The sequence below is a fragment of the Liolophura sinensis genome, chromosome 1 (genome assembly GCF_032854445.1).
Source record: "Liolophura sinensis isolate JHLJ2023 chromosome 1, CUHK_Ljap_v2, whole genome shotgun sequence".
Classification (NCBI taxonomy): domain Eukaryota; kingdom Metazoa; phylum Mollusca; class Polyplacophora; order Chitonida; family Chitonidae; genus Liolophura; species Liolophura sinensis.
This window is the reverse complement of record NC_088295.1, coordinates 13495351-13514390: the sequence shown is the minus strand read 5'-3', so window position 1 is coordinate 13514390 and position 19040 is coordinate 13495351. Positions and strand designations below refer to the sequence as shown.

Below are 19040 nucleotides of genomic sequence, written 5' to 3'. Positions count from 1 at the left end.
GAATCAGGGTTTTTGTTGGCAGGCGGAATGGCACTGTCACACACACTGACTTTTTTGGCTGCCATATAGTATGCCAATGTTAGAAATAAAAACTTCCTTCAGCTGGCCGGTGGTCTACCTATTTTTTTTTTTTGGGGGGGGGGCAAGGTTGTATGCAAATATTTGAATTAGAAGAACAATGCTTTTGGTTGACAGGTTGTATACTAATGTTGGAATTTCCGCTAATGTAATTGCAAAATCTTTGGGTTGATCGGAGGTATGTCAAGGTCGAAATAACCGCCAGTTTGTTTGATGGCTGGCATACCTGGGTTATTTCCAACTAACCGATGATATATTTATCAACGTCAGAATAGAAGATTACACTGATGGCTTCTCATTCTATAGTCTTGTTTAACCATAGCAACCTTGCGGATAACAACATCCTTTTATATATACTGGCCAACAAATTAATTATGGCTTTACATTTTAGTGAAGAATTAAACATCTGCCCTCCAGTGCTCAAAGACCAAATCTGAACCTATAATAACAGCAAATATGTACAAGCCCTGAAGTTTAGCATGCATGCACATTTAGATCTGTACAGACTCGACAGCAACACAATCAAGGCTCATAACATAACATGTAAGCACGTTTGATGAACGCAAACAGTTAAAGGAAACCAGATAAAGAATGAATTTGAAATTGGCTTTTCATCTTCACTCCTCTTCTTTTAATTTGTCTTGCATCATTTACAACTATAGCCATGGCTATAAAAAAAGTATGCCTTAAATATAGGCCATAAAAACAAAGCAACACTCTAGGTGGCTTAGCTTTATGCAGGCGGTCTTTGAACAGCTGCTATTCAAGGACAGTAAACGATTTAGTCTGTTTCATGATAGATTTGCATTGTTAAATTAATTGAACTATAATAAAACTTCTACAACAAAGTCTATCAATATAAAATAGCTATACAGCTAACCATGCAGAAGACCATAACATAAATGACAGAAACTGTCAAAAACAAATGAAACTTTTATACATGTACATGCAAAATAATTCTGTCTTAAGAGCACAAAAAAGAACAAGCAAGGTTTGCTTTCTTTCTCTGGGATGTGAAACAATGTGTATAAATAATGCACATACAATAAAGTTAAAATGAAAAAAAAAACATAGACCAAATGCAGTATGACAATTTTTATAATTAGAAATAAAATAACACAATATAAAGGGTGACAAAAACAATTTGGAAAAGGTACAAATAAATTTATAACAAAGCTTGTTGAAATATTTTCCATGACAACACCACTATAAGCATTTTTCCAATTTTAAAAGCCATTATGCTGGAATATGCCACACTTCTTCAACTATGCCTTGGAAAGGGTATTTCTGCTTTCTTTAATTATCACTTTTTTTGCATCACTTTTTTGCACGCATACATTCTACCAGTATTGTGAATGTATATATTCTGGAATCACTGACAATAAAACTGTGTTTTTAATGAATGTGTAAAATGGATTACAGTATTAACTCTGAACACATCTTATAATATGCACCTATCACAAGGACCCTCCCTAGTCGAAACAGATGTTTCTAAATCTTACCAACAATGAAACAAGAATTCTATCACTAACCATACTGTGTTCCACAGAATATGATGTTCTTATTAATACCAATAATGTAACAGATCAACTGCACACCACAAACAACACTAACGACCCTCTTCGTACAACCAGTAAGAGATGCTACAGCAATAATATCTAGCTATTTTATGTGAACAACAGCATGTGTAGAATTTGTTAAAAAACAACAAATATCATACTTGCACCATTTGTCTCACACAAAACTGATTTCGCACTGATTTCTTCCATTATAGCACAGATGTTGATAGCAAATTGATGATGGGCATACACAATTCTGTCCTCCTTACCATATGATTGCACCACAAATCTTGCACCGTGTAAGCAAACTACAGCAGCATGGTTCTTCTTCACCCCAGCTTTCGCTCAGATCTTCTTCAAACTCAGGAGACATAAGTTTTAGTGCACGGTAATATATCTGTAGGCCACACCCTTAACATCACTGAACTAGAAGTGAGTATGACGCATTTAACAGCGTTTTATCTGCAAAACTCCGGAAGTGTGACTTGTAACTAGTATATTCAGATGGTTGCTTCAGAAATTAGAAATCTGTTTTACTCAGTTCCAACAGTAAAAGTTGGAAGAATATGTAGTTTATTCCCATGTGAATTATACTAATTCCCATGTCTATACTAAATTTAGAGCCCTGTGTGAAACCATGTGATTTCCACGGTATTCACATCATGAGTCATGAATAAAATAGCTACAATCAAAATAAAAACCTAATTCACCACAATACTTTTTGAAAGGAATGGCTCCTTTTCTGTTCTCGTCATCCAACTCCCTACTTCTAAACCTATCTGTCAATCATCTTGTAAAAGGAAACACTGCACAGAAATTAGTACATCTTTAAAAAACACAGAATAACTTGTGAGATTAACTTTTACAACATAAGAAATATGAGTAATCATGTGGTTTTCAACTATTATACGAATAACTGTGTTTGTCCACATGGCAGACATTAAATACAGACATCAGAAAATAAATCTAGTCAATGTCAATTGCACATATACGGCAAAATTTCAACTTAAGTCACACTGTACAAAAATACAACCTCACTAAAAACAAAAACATTTCTACTTGTCCATTTAGGTCCATGTAGCATTGAGTGACAGAGAATTTCAACCTTACAAAAACAATTTAAAAAACACTGATAACAAAATGTATACCTTTACCAAAAAAAGAATTATGCCAGAGCACCTATCATTCTACCATATTCACTAGAACATAGAAAAAAGACATAATTAATTTATGACATGTATGTGAAAAAGGTTTGAAAAGTGTGAACTGGAAACAAATATATAAACGGCTTGTTTTAAAAAAAAATGAAGAAAAGAAATGTCACCAAATCCAAATTTTGTCGTCAAAGTTTGAGGCAAGTTAACACAGGAAACAACAAAACATGGAGTAAACTCAGAAAAATATGCATCCAGAATATCAGATACAACACTGAGACAAACTGTTGCAAAAATGCATCCTGAAAAAATAAGAGACTCATTTCAAAAGTGTTATTATGCCACAATTAAGTCAGTACTGAAAGTCAAGAATCTGAAGAGAACATAAATTAATGCACAGAAAGTTTGAATTGAATACTCAAATTCTGAATCAACTGCAGAGTCCATATATGAAACTTTTATGTCTCACAGTTGTTGTGGTTATACAGTCATTCTTTGGCATCTATCTTGAACAATCTGATCAAAGATCCCAGCATGAGGATGGAATTATCTGTCATCTGATACACTGTCAAACATGTGTCTCAGATTTCTGGGGTTTGCTGCAGACATTTACCTGTAAGAAATAAATTTAAATGCTGAAGCCAACAGCAGTCAAAAATAATGCTTAACTATAGGTAAAATACAGAAGATACACATACATAGGCATATCCTTTTCTGTCACTGAGACATTACATTTATAAAAAATAGGGCATTTTTTTATTTCACCTGCAAGTATGGGCCTAGAAATGGCTAGCATCGTCAAATGGAGAAAAATAACAATAACCTTTTCAATGTTCTGAGTAAAATCTCTTAGCAATTTCTCCTCTTAATTTACTTGACTGTCCACATCCTTGTCTGGTAGTGCTCATACATGCTATTCACATTCCAGTTACAGAGGGAGTGGCACACCGTAACTATAGCTACATTCCCTTGTATGGTGGTCAAAAGCTAGACTATTATCCCACACAACGTGACATCTATACACGTCACCACAGTTAAACTTGAACTACAAAGGACTAACAATAGTCCTACCATCTAGGGCTAATGCCCTTCACAACCACCCTGAACTCACACGAACATTTCGCACCATGGCAGACTCCTCTTCATCAGCAACAAACATGGTAACCATACATAAGGTGACAAAATGGCACCAACACTTTTTTAAAGGAAGAACACCTGAATCTTACACACTGTTGAAATATATATATAATAATAACACAGACAATGTAATCCAGTCTAAGTACCTGCTACACTCATTCCAAGTAACAAATTCTGGAGCATTCTGGATATTAACCCATAATACTGCCCTCAGATTCAATATTAAACAGTACCATTTTCAGACTTTAAATTATCTTAAAATTTCACCCACTAAAATACACTTTTGCAGGCAAATAAACACCATAAAATATGTCTTTTGGTGTTGAAAATTACATTATTCCAGCTGGATATCATACTAGTTTGTAAACAAACCTAGAAGCACATCAGGTCAATAGAAAAAAATGTGCTACATAGTCACTGGCGAAATTTTAGGTTATTGCATAAATAGACACAAGGCACCTAATAGCCAACAGTAAGCCACATCTTACAGCTGACCTGATCCTGTGTAAGGTCAGTGTTACCTGTAGACAGCAGTAGCCACAAGGTTTTCCGACGGAGGTTGTGCCACACGTTTGGCATGAGTTTCACAATACAGCTTGCCTTCCACAACAAAAAATCCTACAACAGAATTTTCACTGAAGTTAAAATACAACTGGACATAATCTGCAAAAAAAAAAGGAGAAAATGCACTGTTTTCTTGAAAAGAAAAACCTTAAATTTCTACATTTCCTCACCAATGCAGCCAGTGTTGCTTTGACAGAACATTGATTAAGTCTGATTTTTGGAATAAACAAACAAAATTAACATGAATTTTTTGCAATGAATTGAAGCAATGAAGGGCAAAACTTACCTTTCTGTTTCAGGTTCATTCCGCATGACGTGCATTTAAAGCACTGGACATGGTAAGGGACACCAGAGGCTCGGACACAAACACCACTGTGAAAAATGACCACTATATTATCACAAATGACTTCTCAGGCTCATCCCACAAACACTACTGTGACCAATGAACGATAAGACAAGTGACTCCAGAGCCTTATATTATTACTGTTAACATAAGTGACTCCAATGGTTACTCTGGCACAAACACCACTGTGAACAGTCATGAGTACAAGAATTAGGTGCCTCCTGATTTATAACACTATAAACAGTGAAACCTGTATGTACAGACAGATGTCAGACAAAACAGATGGCAGTATAACATTCTACAATGAGTACAATTTTAGTCTGGGGTTTAATATGACACGGTTTCTATAGCTGAAGTCACTGCCAGCTCATGAGAAGTTTGGTTTTCTTGAAGAATTAAAAGAAAAACTGTCAATGGATGCCTGTCAAAAGATTCAAAATCTTGCTTGTCATTTTGAAGAAGTTGCAATTGATGTATTCTCTCACACAACCAGTGTAAAATGCTTGTGCTTGAAGATGAATGCTTGACAATGTACATACTTACGTCACCAGCATATCACAACCACCACACCTCATCAACTGTTGCTTCTCCTGCTTCTTAACGGACGGGTCATATTGGGGCGCTTTCACAGAGCGGAAGCCACCTGGTCAGGAACCAAAACATGGACATCAGGCACAAGCCATTTTACATGCAGTGAAAACATGACATGTTCAAGTTTTATTATTATATTTATGTTATATGTGTTAAATACCATACTTACAAATTTTTGTTTTAATTTTTAATACTTTGTAATATTCACAAACCAGATCGACCAGCAGGTTTGTTGAAATCCATTATACCACAAAGACGTATATTAAGTATTCCAGGTTGAAATATATGTTATTCTACACATGAAAATGGTGTGCAAATATTAGCAGGTCACGTAACCTACTGAAAGGTCACAGTATCCAAGTCACTAGACTGTAGATTGTAGACTGTAGACTGTTATAAAACAGGCTAAACCAGTGATGAGGCCTACTACATCTACTATACATGTAGAGCTTTATCTATGGCAATGTTATTAAAAATAAGTTGGATGGGTTGTCTGTAACATGAACATGCTATATGAATAGTAGACAAATACCACATGTAAGTTACAAAAATCATCAGTTGATAACTCTGGGGCTTATACTGTTGTTTTTACAACACAACATGCAGACACACATCTGCATGCTACACCTAAATACATACAGACTACTTGTGCATATTATTAAATTGTCTATCATGCATAATTGCATTTCTGCGTATATCCATGCCCTGACGAATTACAACAATCTTGAAAGAAATGCCATTCAAGTCAAAACCCCCCACATACAAATGTGCAGCTAGACACACAACTTAATTTAATGACCAAACCTTGCCAGACAAGCATTTGAAACACAGTGGAATATGTATACCCACATCTCTTTCTTGGACCAGAAATACACATATTTGAGCCCCAGAAATTTAGAAATGTTCAAACCTGCCAATAAAACCAATAAGACATTCACATATCACAAATTAGCTTATTAAACAAGGACGCTTTCAATTAGTCACTATTCGTGAGAACCATTTCTATAAAATATAGATTACCGGTAAGATCAATTCCCATAAAAACATTCATTACACAAGATATATAGCCAGATCAGGGGGTTGGACGAGCTACAGCCACTACTTTCCAAGAATGAAATTCTTCAAAACTTCAAAAGTCCAAACTACTATGTAGTCCAATCAAAGATCTCTACACATACATATTGTCCTGCTAATTATGCATAGTTTTGTGTTTTCAATAGAGTCAAAAGAGTCCTTAGATAAAGACGTAGACACTGTCAAATAGAGCAGAATGACATACATGTACTTCCGGAAGATCTAACTCATTTAGAATTAAACCACCAGGAAAAAGTGACAACACATACTGATGCAACATGATGTGTATAACACACTACCGTATACAAACATCAGTGTGTATGGCAAACATATGTAGTCACAAATGAGAAGGCATGACAGTCTACACTAAATACGGTGGTCCAAGAGCGACACCTCAAACCAAGAAGATTGAAGTCTGACCATAAACTCCATATGAACAACTGAGCAAACACAAAGGCCGAGAGCAAAGAACCCACACTATGTACTCTTAATCTTATATTCTCCAGACAAACAGGGTTGGTATAAAATGTTATAAAAAAAAAAAAAAAATCAAGAAGACTTGCCAAAAGGCAGTCTCATTGTTATGTCAACAATATGACGATTTAAACCACAAAATGTTTTGCCAGCAGATATTCAAAGTACACGTCTGAGAAAGATCTCATATGTTCCATGTGTCTACTCATACACAACACACCTCATGCTCAGGGGTTATGAACACTTTACAGACTGTTGCTTTTGTACACATTCAAGTATATATACATATGCCAACCATACTTACCTGTGCTCTTGTCTCCAAGAAAATAATTCTTTCTTTTTCTAAAATGTTTTTACAAATTCTTCCTCAATTACAATATAACAAATTAAACTAAACTCATAGACACCCAATGAAGAAAACCATCCATCCACCTAACCCACCCTGCTGAAAATACTGGCATGAAAAACACAGAAATTATCATCTATAAGAACACACTATGAAATTTTTCTCATAACAAATAGACTCAATCTGAATATTATCCTGAATATCAAGTATATGCATTGGTTAGTATTAGTCAAGAATAGATTACAAATATTGGACTACCGTATATATAATAAAGCATAAAAATATAACGTACTTTCTTCAGACAACTCATCCTGTATCTTTCTAAATGATCGAGACTGTGCATGCGAGTTAGTAGAAAACCCCAATCTGTTAACACCAGAGTTAGGGCTAATGTCAGTCACAGGGTACAGCGATTCCGTGGAAGGTGGTTCCAATTCATTCTGGGAAGGACGTGAAACATTCTGGGGAGGAGGTGATGCATTCTGGGAAGATGGTGAGGGGGTTTGTTGTTGGTCGTTGTCACCTGGTTGTTGCCCATAGCTTGAACCCACTTCCGTCCCTCCTTCCCCTAACACCTGATATGTGCCAGACATTTTTGTGCCAACATTCTTATCATCCAAGTCCAACCTATAATGGGAACAAAAAAATATAAGAGACAAAAAAATGTAAAATAAAATAAAAAAGTCCAAGATGACACCAATGATTGTCATGTCTCAAACAAAAAACCTTTCTAAGAGTCTAACTTAAAATTTCTACTCTTTAGCATCCAAAACGTATTCCAAAAATTTTAACTTCTCAAACCAACAGGTGGAAGTCCTCTCATCATACAAAGCCTGTGGTGCATTGATTATACTGGTGAAAATGCATGTTTACAAATTACTACCAAGCCAACTGAATATTAGCAGAAATCTGTATACGAATCAGGTGAAGACTCACCCTTGCATCTGATCAGCCACCCCTCGGGCGGTATTTGAGTACGTCTGAGCGATATTCTCCGCTGTATACAAACCCATGGGACTGTTGTACTGGGAGTGGGTGAGGGTGGGGTTAGCTTGCTTGCTCATACCAAATGGCTGGGCTGAGCGGTTGTGACTGCTGCCAATATTCAGAGGTTCCTGAACACAGAGACAAGACAAACATGTAAACACTATAAGCCCCTCTTCATTTCTCGCAGGGTTACACACATAATGCATGCTTTATTGTTTTCATGCAATGACGCACGGGGTATTTTGTTTTTGTTTTGTCAAATAAAAAGATCCATCAGTTTTGTGAGCAAAATGCAAAGACAGTGTCAGGCCTATGGGTAAATTAATTTACAGTGAGGAAGATAGATTGCAATGAAAAAATGTCACAAATTTTCCACAATATAACCTACAATAGTGTTTTGTTTAACATGCTGCATATAACATTTCATTATGAATCTGTAGCTCAACCAAAGAAAAAAGATTACAAAGACATTAGAAAAAAACAGACAAGGCCATGATGAAAAATATGAGTATGTGTGCTAAATAGGTATATCATGTTCAACTTGTCATGAAACTAATTTTACTATTCTATAATGTGTTAATTACACACCTGTGTTTCATCAGTGTGTTATGTCAATTGCTATATCTGGGATATCTTAATATATGTTACTTATGAATAGAACTCTTTCGTCCCTAAAAGTAAAGTCCTCCTTTGAAACTTCTGATGACGTTAATTTACTGATCACCTATCCCCCCATGTTCTGAAGGTACAAATGACATCCCTTTCATTTAAGGACTTCTTAAGTTAACAAATGCTCAGCTCCTCAATTTCTCAATCGTTCATCTACTCTAAATAACTTTTTGTGAAACTTTTTTCAGGACACATGTTATTGTAAATGTGACTCGGCCAAAAGTTATCTGTCCCAGATTTAATAAAAAAAAGTTGCTTAACATATCTGACAGTTTGCATTGTACAAGGGCATTGTTTACCTCTTTTTTCTTCTCTAATAAAACAGTACGTTCCAACTCCAAATTCTCTACTTGCAAGTGTTTAAGTAAAAGCATTGAGGCCTATCCTATGGCAGCCTAGAGTACCTGCACCCAGCAAAGTTCACCATGCGGGCAATGTGAAATACTTCAGTGCAGGATGTCTCTTCACACTTAGTTCATCCAGATAATGTAATAATGACACTCTATTATTTTTCCCTGTCAAAGTTCATCTGTTACAAGAGGTCATGCACTGAGTTCAACCAGCTCCTGTATGTAGGTCATTAGAACATTATACACCATACCCAGCTGTTCCAATCATCATAAAACATTTTCAGTTTATATGACAGCAAATGGATAAATTAGCACACTTCACAAAAGCATGTGGAGAATCACTTCATAATTCAACATTTTGTATCAGCCTGAACATTCATAAAAATAAAGGCCGATGATTTGAATACTGCTCAGATGGTGTACAATGCATATTAATTTCTTACATCTTGGGGTTTGTTGATGACTAGAGATGTCTTCTGCATGGGCATGATTTCTTCCCCTGTTGCCGTGGTAACCTTACGGAGCTCTGTGGGGCGGAGTTCTGACAGAGGGGTGACCTGAGGTTTCCAGATTTTAACTGCACCTCTGCATCAAAGTATATGAAAAATATGTACATTTAAACTCAAAATTCATTCACACACTATCATCACACATAGAGTAATTCATACATGCAGATACATAATCCATACATTTTCTTCCACTTTCTTCAGGTTTATTTAAAGCTCTTAAATAATTCTTCCAGTATTTGCAAACATGTGCCAACCATTTATGTAAATATCAGTGTCACTTGACACACATGATTACAAAATTATTGGTCATACATTTTCAAGGCTTTTTTTTTTCGTCCACTTGTACAAAGGGGAAGTAACTAAATCATTAACTCTGTCTTATTGAGTTCAGGTGTCCTATAGTTGATATAACTACTTGGTTATTTACTACATGTAATCAAAGGTACAGCTAATACCTTTACACGAATTAACACATAACCGATATAAGATGTGCGTGTCAATGTACATGTTAACATTCATATCTATCTATAAAATCTGAATTATTAAAAAGATTAATGCATTTAGTCACTATATAATCAGCAGTGGGAAATTTACCAAACCCAATAAGATGTTTGTCCCATGTTATTTAAAAATACTGTATGTACAGCGTGTACTTGTATATATGTATGTAATAACTGTGGAGAGCTTGGAGCAGTTGCTGCAGGTATCTATGTATAGAGGCTCTATACAGGTGGGCATCAAATCTTCAATTGGCATGCCTTTGGAATGAAGTTATTCTGGTCAGCAGTAGACTGTAAGTGTGGATGTGGGTTTTCTTCTGAAGTTCTATTCAAATAGCAGACAGATGTTGGATAAACAACCAAATGTGGCCAGTCATCCTTCCAGGCAACCACGATGCTAGATTGTTATATTGGGAGACAGGCATTATAAATAACACTGTAATATTAGATTCTCTCCACGTGTGATTTGACCAACATTTATATATAACCCAATGAACAGAAGGAGTAAAATGTACATTCCCAACAAGACTTTCCCACTCATGAAGAGAAATACTTCACTTGAATGTCCATGACAGCATCTTCTACAATAATTAATGAACCAAACCATCAACCCAAGCATTTGTTTTTGTCTTACATTAAAAACCACCTTTCACTGACACCTGATGGATTTTGAAGCATCATTTACGTGATAAAGGCACAAAAACCTGTTGGTGTATATCACAGGTAAAATCCTTCCTGCTGTACAATTTAGTACTACACTTGTAAAAGCTACCGTGTTTCACAATTCTCTTGAATAGACATTGTCCTTTATTTCTTTTCTCTCAAGTTTTACTTGATACAAATACTCTTCATACACATGTACCTCTAAACCTCCACAGCCCTTTATGACCCCACCCCGCTGGGGCCTCCAACCTGATACTAGCCAGCTGTGTAGTGTATTACCTATGTCCCAGCATAGTGTCAATATGACCTCAAAACACCAGTACATCACATCTGCTGTTTTCCTATAAATTCTTTATTTCATACATTCCTAAAGATAGCTAAGAGAACACTAACCAGCCAATTAAGATACTTGTTACAAAACATTTATCTTCCATAGAGTCTATCTCAATATATCTGGCAGTGTAAATGTACCTAAATGTCATCCCACCTACACTGTATCTATCTATATGGGCCCCCCTGCAGCATTTACAGGCTGTACCTCTGTACAGCCTGGATGTATCTTACCCTGGGAGCTAGAAGAACTACCTATGTCAATCAAACGTTACTATTTTGGTCTCTGACACTGGACCCACTTGTAGTGAAACATAGGCATTGTTGGAAAGTCAATTTTCACCTCAAACAAGTGAAGTTACAGGGTGGCAAAGTGATAAAGCAAGTAATAAAACTTCATACATAGCCAGGGCTTAGTACAGCACGGAGTGATTGAATGAATAAATGCATGAAGTTAAATGTCATACTCAGCAATATTTCAGTCATATAATACTGCAAGTCATGAGATGTGTGTACATAACTGTGTTTTCTTGTGGCAGGGTGAATCCACGCCGCAAAAGTGATGGCGCCATTGAAGTCTCATGCCGAAGACACCTGATATGATGCCCCACCAGTAACATCATACCGACACCGGGCCAACCAGTCCTGTTTCCTTGCTCTAACCTAAAAAGTGCTGAGCGCAAAGCCAAGCAGCAACAAATACCATTTTAACAGTCTTTGGTATGTCTCCCGACTTTGAGGCGGACACTCTAATTACAAAGTGGTCTAGCAAAGCATGGAATGCAGTAGTTATGTCAAATTAACACTTATGCAACACAATTATTCAGTATCACACTGGCGAAGAAACATTTCTGCACACTTAACACACTTAGCACAAAGTCCAACACATTGCAAAGTCCCACACACAATGAAAATCGTCCAGATTGTTGAATGCATGTTCTTCATTTTCCAGCTGGCCACTGGAATTTGGTTACGGCTACTGATACCTGTATGAAAAGCCATTTTTCCCGCAATACTGGAATGAATGTATGCTTGGGGGTTTAATGCCATATTGGCAATAAGCAAAAATATCTGAGGTCAAGCTTATAAAAATCATGTCACAAGTTTAGAAAGCTTACATGGTGTTGGTTTACTGCTGAAGCAAGAAAAACCATGGTTCTGAAAAACATTCAAAACCATCAATGACGTAAATAGTGAAATATGACTGGTCATCAACAACACTGAATTGTAAGTTTCAGGTGATAATAATCAAATTATAAGTAACTGACTGACACTGCTTTCCTTACCGTGCCACATATACATGTATTTCATCGCCCGATCGGATGATCTCAGCCTTAGCATCATCATGAGCCAGTGTGTCAGCAGGCATGTTGTTTATCTTGAGGATAGCATCCCCAGCCTGCAGTCCACACCTCTCAGCCACACTGTTTGGCTGGACCTGTAACAGTCACACAACATAGTCAGCAACATTTTCATACAAAACATCACAGTTTACATTTATACTAACTGTTTACTCTTAAAACACAGTCAATAGGTCAAAACAGCTATAAACAAAATGTTCACCTTGACTTGATCAAAATTTAACTTTGTTGAACCTATACATTTATGTAAAATGTAAGAAAATAGTGGCCTATACAGGTTCATATCACTGAAGAAAACATGGACAAAAATTTCACAAATATGATATACTTTAACAGTGAAGCCTTAAGTTACATCAAATATTGAGGGTACTGATCATACAACAGAGTAATATATAGTATTGCATTGCATAAAACGTATCAGTATTAGAATTAATATATAATTACTGTTGTGAAGAACAAGGCAAACTTCACAAATGTTGCTCAACCTATCAGCCTGTATGCTGAGATTTAAAAAAAACTTGCCTGTGTGCTAAAAAATGGAATACTCACTGGCAACACTTTTTTTATTGACATTTGCTCTTACTGGCTATTTTTTTGCTCTACAATATTGTTTAGGCTACATTCTGCAAAAGTTCAACATTCCTTGAAAACGATTAAGGCAGGTTTGGGTTAATAGGTCAGCTGTTCACAGGTATGCTAATGAGTTAGTGACTGGTCAGGTAAGCGATGACTGTCAGCCATGTTATGGACGACCCTCTGTGAGGTTAATGGCATCGGACAGCTCAAACAAACCCCTGCTCTATCAAGAGTCCACACTAAAACCTAATTCCAGCAACAACACGAGGGACTAACAGTGGTACCTGTTCACAACACACTACTCGTCAACCGTTACATTTAATTTTATCTATGTAGGTACTGACTGATGTATCAGAATCAAGCATGTATGTTAATGCACACATAATATTCAAACATAAAACATGCAAAAAAATCTTAGATAAGGTGTTGCTGAAGTTTCTTTAATATTATTATAGTATTAATAATAATTTAATAGTATCCTTTAATAAGGGCACTTGTAGTGCCCTTGATGTATAATCTGCTCATTTAAGACAGACATGTTGTCACCTGAACATGATTGATAACATTTTACACACCCATGTAGAACCACTCATAGCCATAAGCAATGGTTAACCTGTGTGTTACCTGTGCAGGTATGTGAGAACCCATAAAGTGTAAGGCACTGTGGCTTCATTACAGTTAACTGACCCAAGCACAGGGGTCAAACCAGAAGGAAGGCCAATTGTGGTGTCTAACAATGACAGCAACAAAGTAAAAGCTTAGGTGTCTATGGTCCATATAGAGCACACCTAAAACAGGTAACAAACGATTTTTCAGTGGTGATATGGGACAGTGGAAGAAATGCATGTACATTTAGCTCCTTTGTTATAATGGGGTGTTGACAGATTCTGATAGGCTGCAACGTCAGCTGTACTAAATCTACATGTATACAACTGGTTCTGTGTTAGTCATCATTCAGAATTAGGGTGACCATGTACATTACTTGTAAGAACTCAAAACTTAGGTACATGAGTTAAAGTTTAATAATATATCAAATATCAGGATGCCCAGAGAAAGAGATTGGACTGCTGACAGCAGTATAACAGTACAATGTGACAGAGTATGTATACCTATGGCCTGAATGCATGCACATGACTTGTAATGAGAAGTTATAACATTATACAGGTATAAATAATTTATTCAAGATCATCAGATACATAGTAGAGGGGGTTTCTTCTGCTTATAATTTTTAACGCCTTAAGTATGTGTAGAGATGTGTATGTTCAAGATTAGCCCACATGGAAGATCATAAAATATGTTAAATGCTTTACACATGTTCCGAGTGGGACTAATATAACAGAGCTGTTACATTAATTTCCCACTCTGATCAGGTAGTGCAGTTTTACGAGTATATCTCTGACAAGACTAATTCCAAGTTTTACTTGAGTTACTCTTGAGCAGATCCATGAACTTTTCCTGGTGATATAAATGTATTGATATTTCACTGAAGGCCATAAAAACTGGTTTCATTCATCTGAATATTAATAAAACTTCCAGGGTGAAGCTGATTAATAGCTCAGGCATGCTCTGATCAGAACTTCCTGATATTTACAGCCAATCTAATGTGTGTTTCTGGGTTAGTTTTACATCTGTACCCATGCTGTAACATGTTCGTTACCTGGCAGTTCCAGCCACACCAGGTGGGATGGGATTACCAGGGTATTTACTTCACGTGCAATCTGACACCTTAGGGAGAGCCCTTTACTATGTGTAGGCTGAGTGAAAGCTGGGCCTGGGGTATACAGAGCCTGGTATCTTAGCTATGTACCCTCACCATACATAGGGGGCTGGAGGGAGGGGCTATGACTCAGATCTGACCTCCCTCACCCTCTCACAAAACCCTACACACACAAACCTTTGTTCCATTCTTAAAATTTGGTTTTTCAAATTCAACCACCTATATAAGCCTCACCTCTTGCTCTTAAATTGCTTGGGGTGTCTACAGAGGGGAAATGACAGCCCTAGCTCTAGTGTGTGCACTAGATCTTACACACTGCTACTAGTCCAGTCTTGTAAACATTCCAATTGTTTGGCTATGGAGATCAGACGAATGCTTTGACTGCATTTTTATTTATGTCTGCACATAAGTAAACCTTCACATACACACAAGTGTACACAAATAAATCACACTAGGAATAGGTATGAATGAAAGATGGATTTAATGCAGTATATTGTGGGCTATAAACTGACAGGTGTAAATGAGACATGTCATGACAGATCTGTATCAAGGTACTATAAACTACACAATACAACAACATATTAAGTTACAAGCTAACAATACAGTGTTTTATCATGAGTAAATTAACTGTGACCCCCCAAAAAAGGTGTGAATTGGTTTACTACAAAAGACACAAACCAAAGATGACAACACCTTCAGTTTAATAGTACAGTGTGTAGAAGCGTGTCAGTTTATTGTCACAGATAAGACAGAGTTAATCTAATAATGAAGGTATGTGTCACATTCTCCACACTATCATGCAATGCCATTCTGTATGTCATTTTTCTTAAGTCAAAAACAATTTAAATAAAACCCATATTCTAGAAACTCAGTAAGTATACATTATAGTGTTAATATGATGATTTAGCTTTTGAAATATAAATGTAGAGGTAAGTGAAGTTGGGACTGCATCATGCCCACTTTACATCATTCATTAGCATATCCGGTACATCTTAACCTTTGCCAGAATTTTACACCCCTTGCCAATATAATCCCCGACTTCCGTCAACTCCACCCTGCTTAACTCTCTGATATACTCACTGTTCTGTTTGAACCTATCGATGGTGTGACAGATTCAGAAATAACAGTACAATTAACCACGATAAAAATGGCATAATTTTCTTATTTGTGTAGGACGTAACCTTAAAAATTACACTATAATTTTGTTTGTAGAAACACTATAGGGAATGAGAGACAGGGCATGTGGGATGCTGTTTATGACTTCAGCCTTATATATAACTTACAGCTGCACACTGATAAGGTATAACATATAGCCAGAGAGGCTGGGACAGGAACTTCTTCCTGTTACCTTAGCTATAGAGAACAGCAGCAAATTTCAGCCATTATCAAAGAATGCGAGCTTCAAAACAACTAAAGTCACAGTTATTTAAATCATCAAGAGATGACCTCTGGGTGTTTGATAACCTCAGGCAATTCAGTTAGAACAAGTTTGTTTATAGGAACATTCATTAATTGTTAAACAATTACTATTTTATACCCAGCCGAAAAATGACATGTACGTGGCAATTAAACACATGTAAACATACAGCATAAGCCATGCACACAAGTTTATGGTAATGCATGTATGATACTAACACAGGGTGATAGTAATGTTAAAATGACAGTGTAATTATGATTTAGGTTTCATGCACTCAATTTACTAAATTCCTAAAGTTTATGGGCAGCTTTATTTCAATAATCAGCGTCACGCAGGTTTTTAATTAATTTTAAATAATCAATAATGTGTACACATGTTTGTAATCAAAAGAGGTGGAGAACATGCTATAAATATACAAGCATACAACTCATACTGTTTGTGGTTTATGGAAGCGCTATTGGTCGCCTGGCAGAATGGTGTCACTGTCACTTGACAGCTGGTATAGTGATAGCCTATAGTAAACACACCAATTCTGCCAATATGTTACCTGTACAGTACAGAAAATACATACTTCACCTAACTCCTTAGAGTAAATTAGTGTCTGACACACAAGCTGGAAAACATGAAGCCTAAGCGGGTTATAAGAAACTCACCACTTGTATAGAGAGCGGGGTACTGAAATCCACCCCACCCTGAAGTCGGAACCCCCAGGACTCTCCCGGATTCCGGAGAAGCCGGATAGATAGATGTTCTGCTGCTCGCATCTCCAGGTTCGACATCTTCAAAAGTCGTATCTTAAACACACACTGATCACCTAATTGTCTGTCTTAATAGCTCCCCAGCCTGTGTTCGCACGCCCGAATAAAAGCTCTAACGTCTGTGCCTCTAGGCTAATATATATACGTACGTACTCGGTCTCCACGCGCTGTTTGTCTACCCACCCAACGACTGGCCGGCTTCGCCACTCACAACTCTATTCTGTTATTGTAATACGTCCCCTTCCACTGCCATGATGACGTCAGTGCGCGCTAAGATAAGCTGGACTCGCCCACAACGGATTATTTCATGGCAGGAAGGAAGTGACGATCATATCTCTTTTAACCAAAACTATGGCAAAATCAGTTCCAAGCATGCATTCCTATTTCGACGTATTGTTTGACCGCTCCCCTGATAGCATTTAATGTTGTGATCATCCTTTGTCAAAGACATCACAATTTTGAGGTATGCAGTCCTCAGAGAGAAAAATGAAACCTTCCTTGTAACCGGGAACATATGATCCGCAAACGAAAACCACGATTATACGATACCTGAGATTAGGATAGACGGCTGTCTTAACTATACACGTCGTCCTAACGTATTTCCACTCTATTATTTAATTAAACGTATATACCGTTCTGTGGTGTCCAGCCTGTTCCATGTGAATATTAGACAGTTAAATATTATGTAAAGAAGAAGGAACCCCCTATTTATTCAGATAAAAATCTTATACAATCATCAAAAGCATCTGAGCTATCATTTAACTGGTCATTTAAATTCCCGTTTCACGCAACATAATTCCTGCCAGCAAAGTTGATACTCATGTTGAACATGGCTAGCTTGATTAAATAAAGATGTTTTCAAGAGTATGGGGTCTTATGTCAGGTGATGGTCAGTTACTTCTAGGTATACGTATATGTATATAGGATGGGTTATCTGTAGACCGGATGTTTTGGGGTCAGAGTTAACCTAAAGGCCTCTTCAAAGCCACAACCCTATAAATATATACACATGCACTGATAACGCACGCGAATTGGCGATGCTAAGAACTAACCAACGAAGGTGTCAGTTCGCTAAACAAATCAATGTATATATACAACCACTTCTCCTATATAAGCTGACATAAAAAGTCAGAAAGGCTGAATGTATCTATATTACTCTGGATCACTGTGTATATATGTATGTTTTGTTGTGGCAAAGATAATGTGGTATATAGTTTTTTTAGGATGAAATCAATGTAGAATAAATTTATAAAGTGGGTACATTATTTTATTTTGTTATTGTTTAACACTTATAATAGGCCTACACCCACGAATTTTTCACTTGTACGATGGCTACCATGTTTGTGATTATGGAGGAAACCGCAAAAAGAGCCCGGAGAAAAACACCGACTTTTGGGATATTACTGGCGAACTTTCCTATATATACGCCTGACAAATATCATACTGGTGCAAGGCAACTGATCTCCAGCGAATTTCCTAAATATCTTTGCACAGATATGCTATAGATGGAAGCTTTAAGGTATATGTTAAGGTTTTTATGGTATAGGTTTAACAAAACATGAATGTAATAAATAAATAATTAAATCGAAACAAATCAATCTAGACAAAACTTATAGAGATTTGTGTATACATGGTCATCCCTTATCTGTATATAGTTTCGTTTTCCTGTTGTTGTATCATTAAACGTAGTTCTGTGGAAGTATTAAGTACTCATATAGATAATCAAGCCCCATGAAGGAAATAAGCAATTTTATATACTAATTGTTCTGACGTGCAACTCGTTCCCGTGCACAACTTTTGTATATATGGCTCGGTCGCTAAATAGGGATAACACTGAGTGTGAAAGCAAATAATCACTGTAAGCATGGTTTTGGTAAAATCTT

The 19040-nt window shown here is 36.7% G+C and overlaps 1 protein-coding gene across 3 annotated transcripts; it reads right to left on the bottom strand.

The window, feature by feature from the left end:
- Positions 1-1161: 1161 nt before the first annotated feature.
- On the bottom strand, positions 1162-17341 carry LOC135480907 (PDZ and LIM domain protein 1-like). Of its 3 annotated transcripts, none has more exons than XM_064760839.1 (9): positions 17053-17341; positions 12615-12766; positions 9770-9911; positions 8257-8435; positions 7613-7947; positions 5379-5478; positions 4779-4864; positions 4450-4546; positions 1162-3404 (listed from the first exon to the last, which is right to left on the bottom strand). In XM_064760839.1, the coding sequence occupies exons 1-9, from the start codon at positions 17176-17178 to the stop codon at positions 3401-3403; spliced, it is 1221 nt and encodes a 406-aa protein (XP_064616909.1). In that variant the 5' UTR covers positions 17179-17341; the 3' UTR covers positions 1162-3400. The 3 variants fall into 3 exon arrangements, with proteins under 3 accessions (XP_064616909.1, XP_064616925.1, XP_064616918.1); XM_064760855.1 differs by having other exon boundaries at positions 7844-7947; XM_064760848.1 differs by lacking the exon at positions 1162-3404 and having other exon boundaries at positions 4446-4546.
- Between the last annotated feature and the right edge of the window lie 1699 nt (positions 17342-19040).

Coding starts and splice junctions, on each gene's coding strand:
- LOC135480907 (XM_064760839.1), bottom strand. CDS start 17,178: ATGTCGAACCTGGAGATGCGAGCAGCAGAACATCTATCTATCCGGCTT. Junction 5,479..7,612: donor GGATGAGTTGTCTGAAGAAA/GTACGTTATATT, acceptor GTTCCTGACCAG/GTGGCTTCCGCTCTGTGAAA. Junction 4,547..4,778: donor AATGAACCTGAAACAGAAAG/GTAAGTTTTGCC, acceptor ATTCTGTTGTAG/GATTTTTTGTTGTGGAAGGC.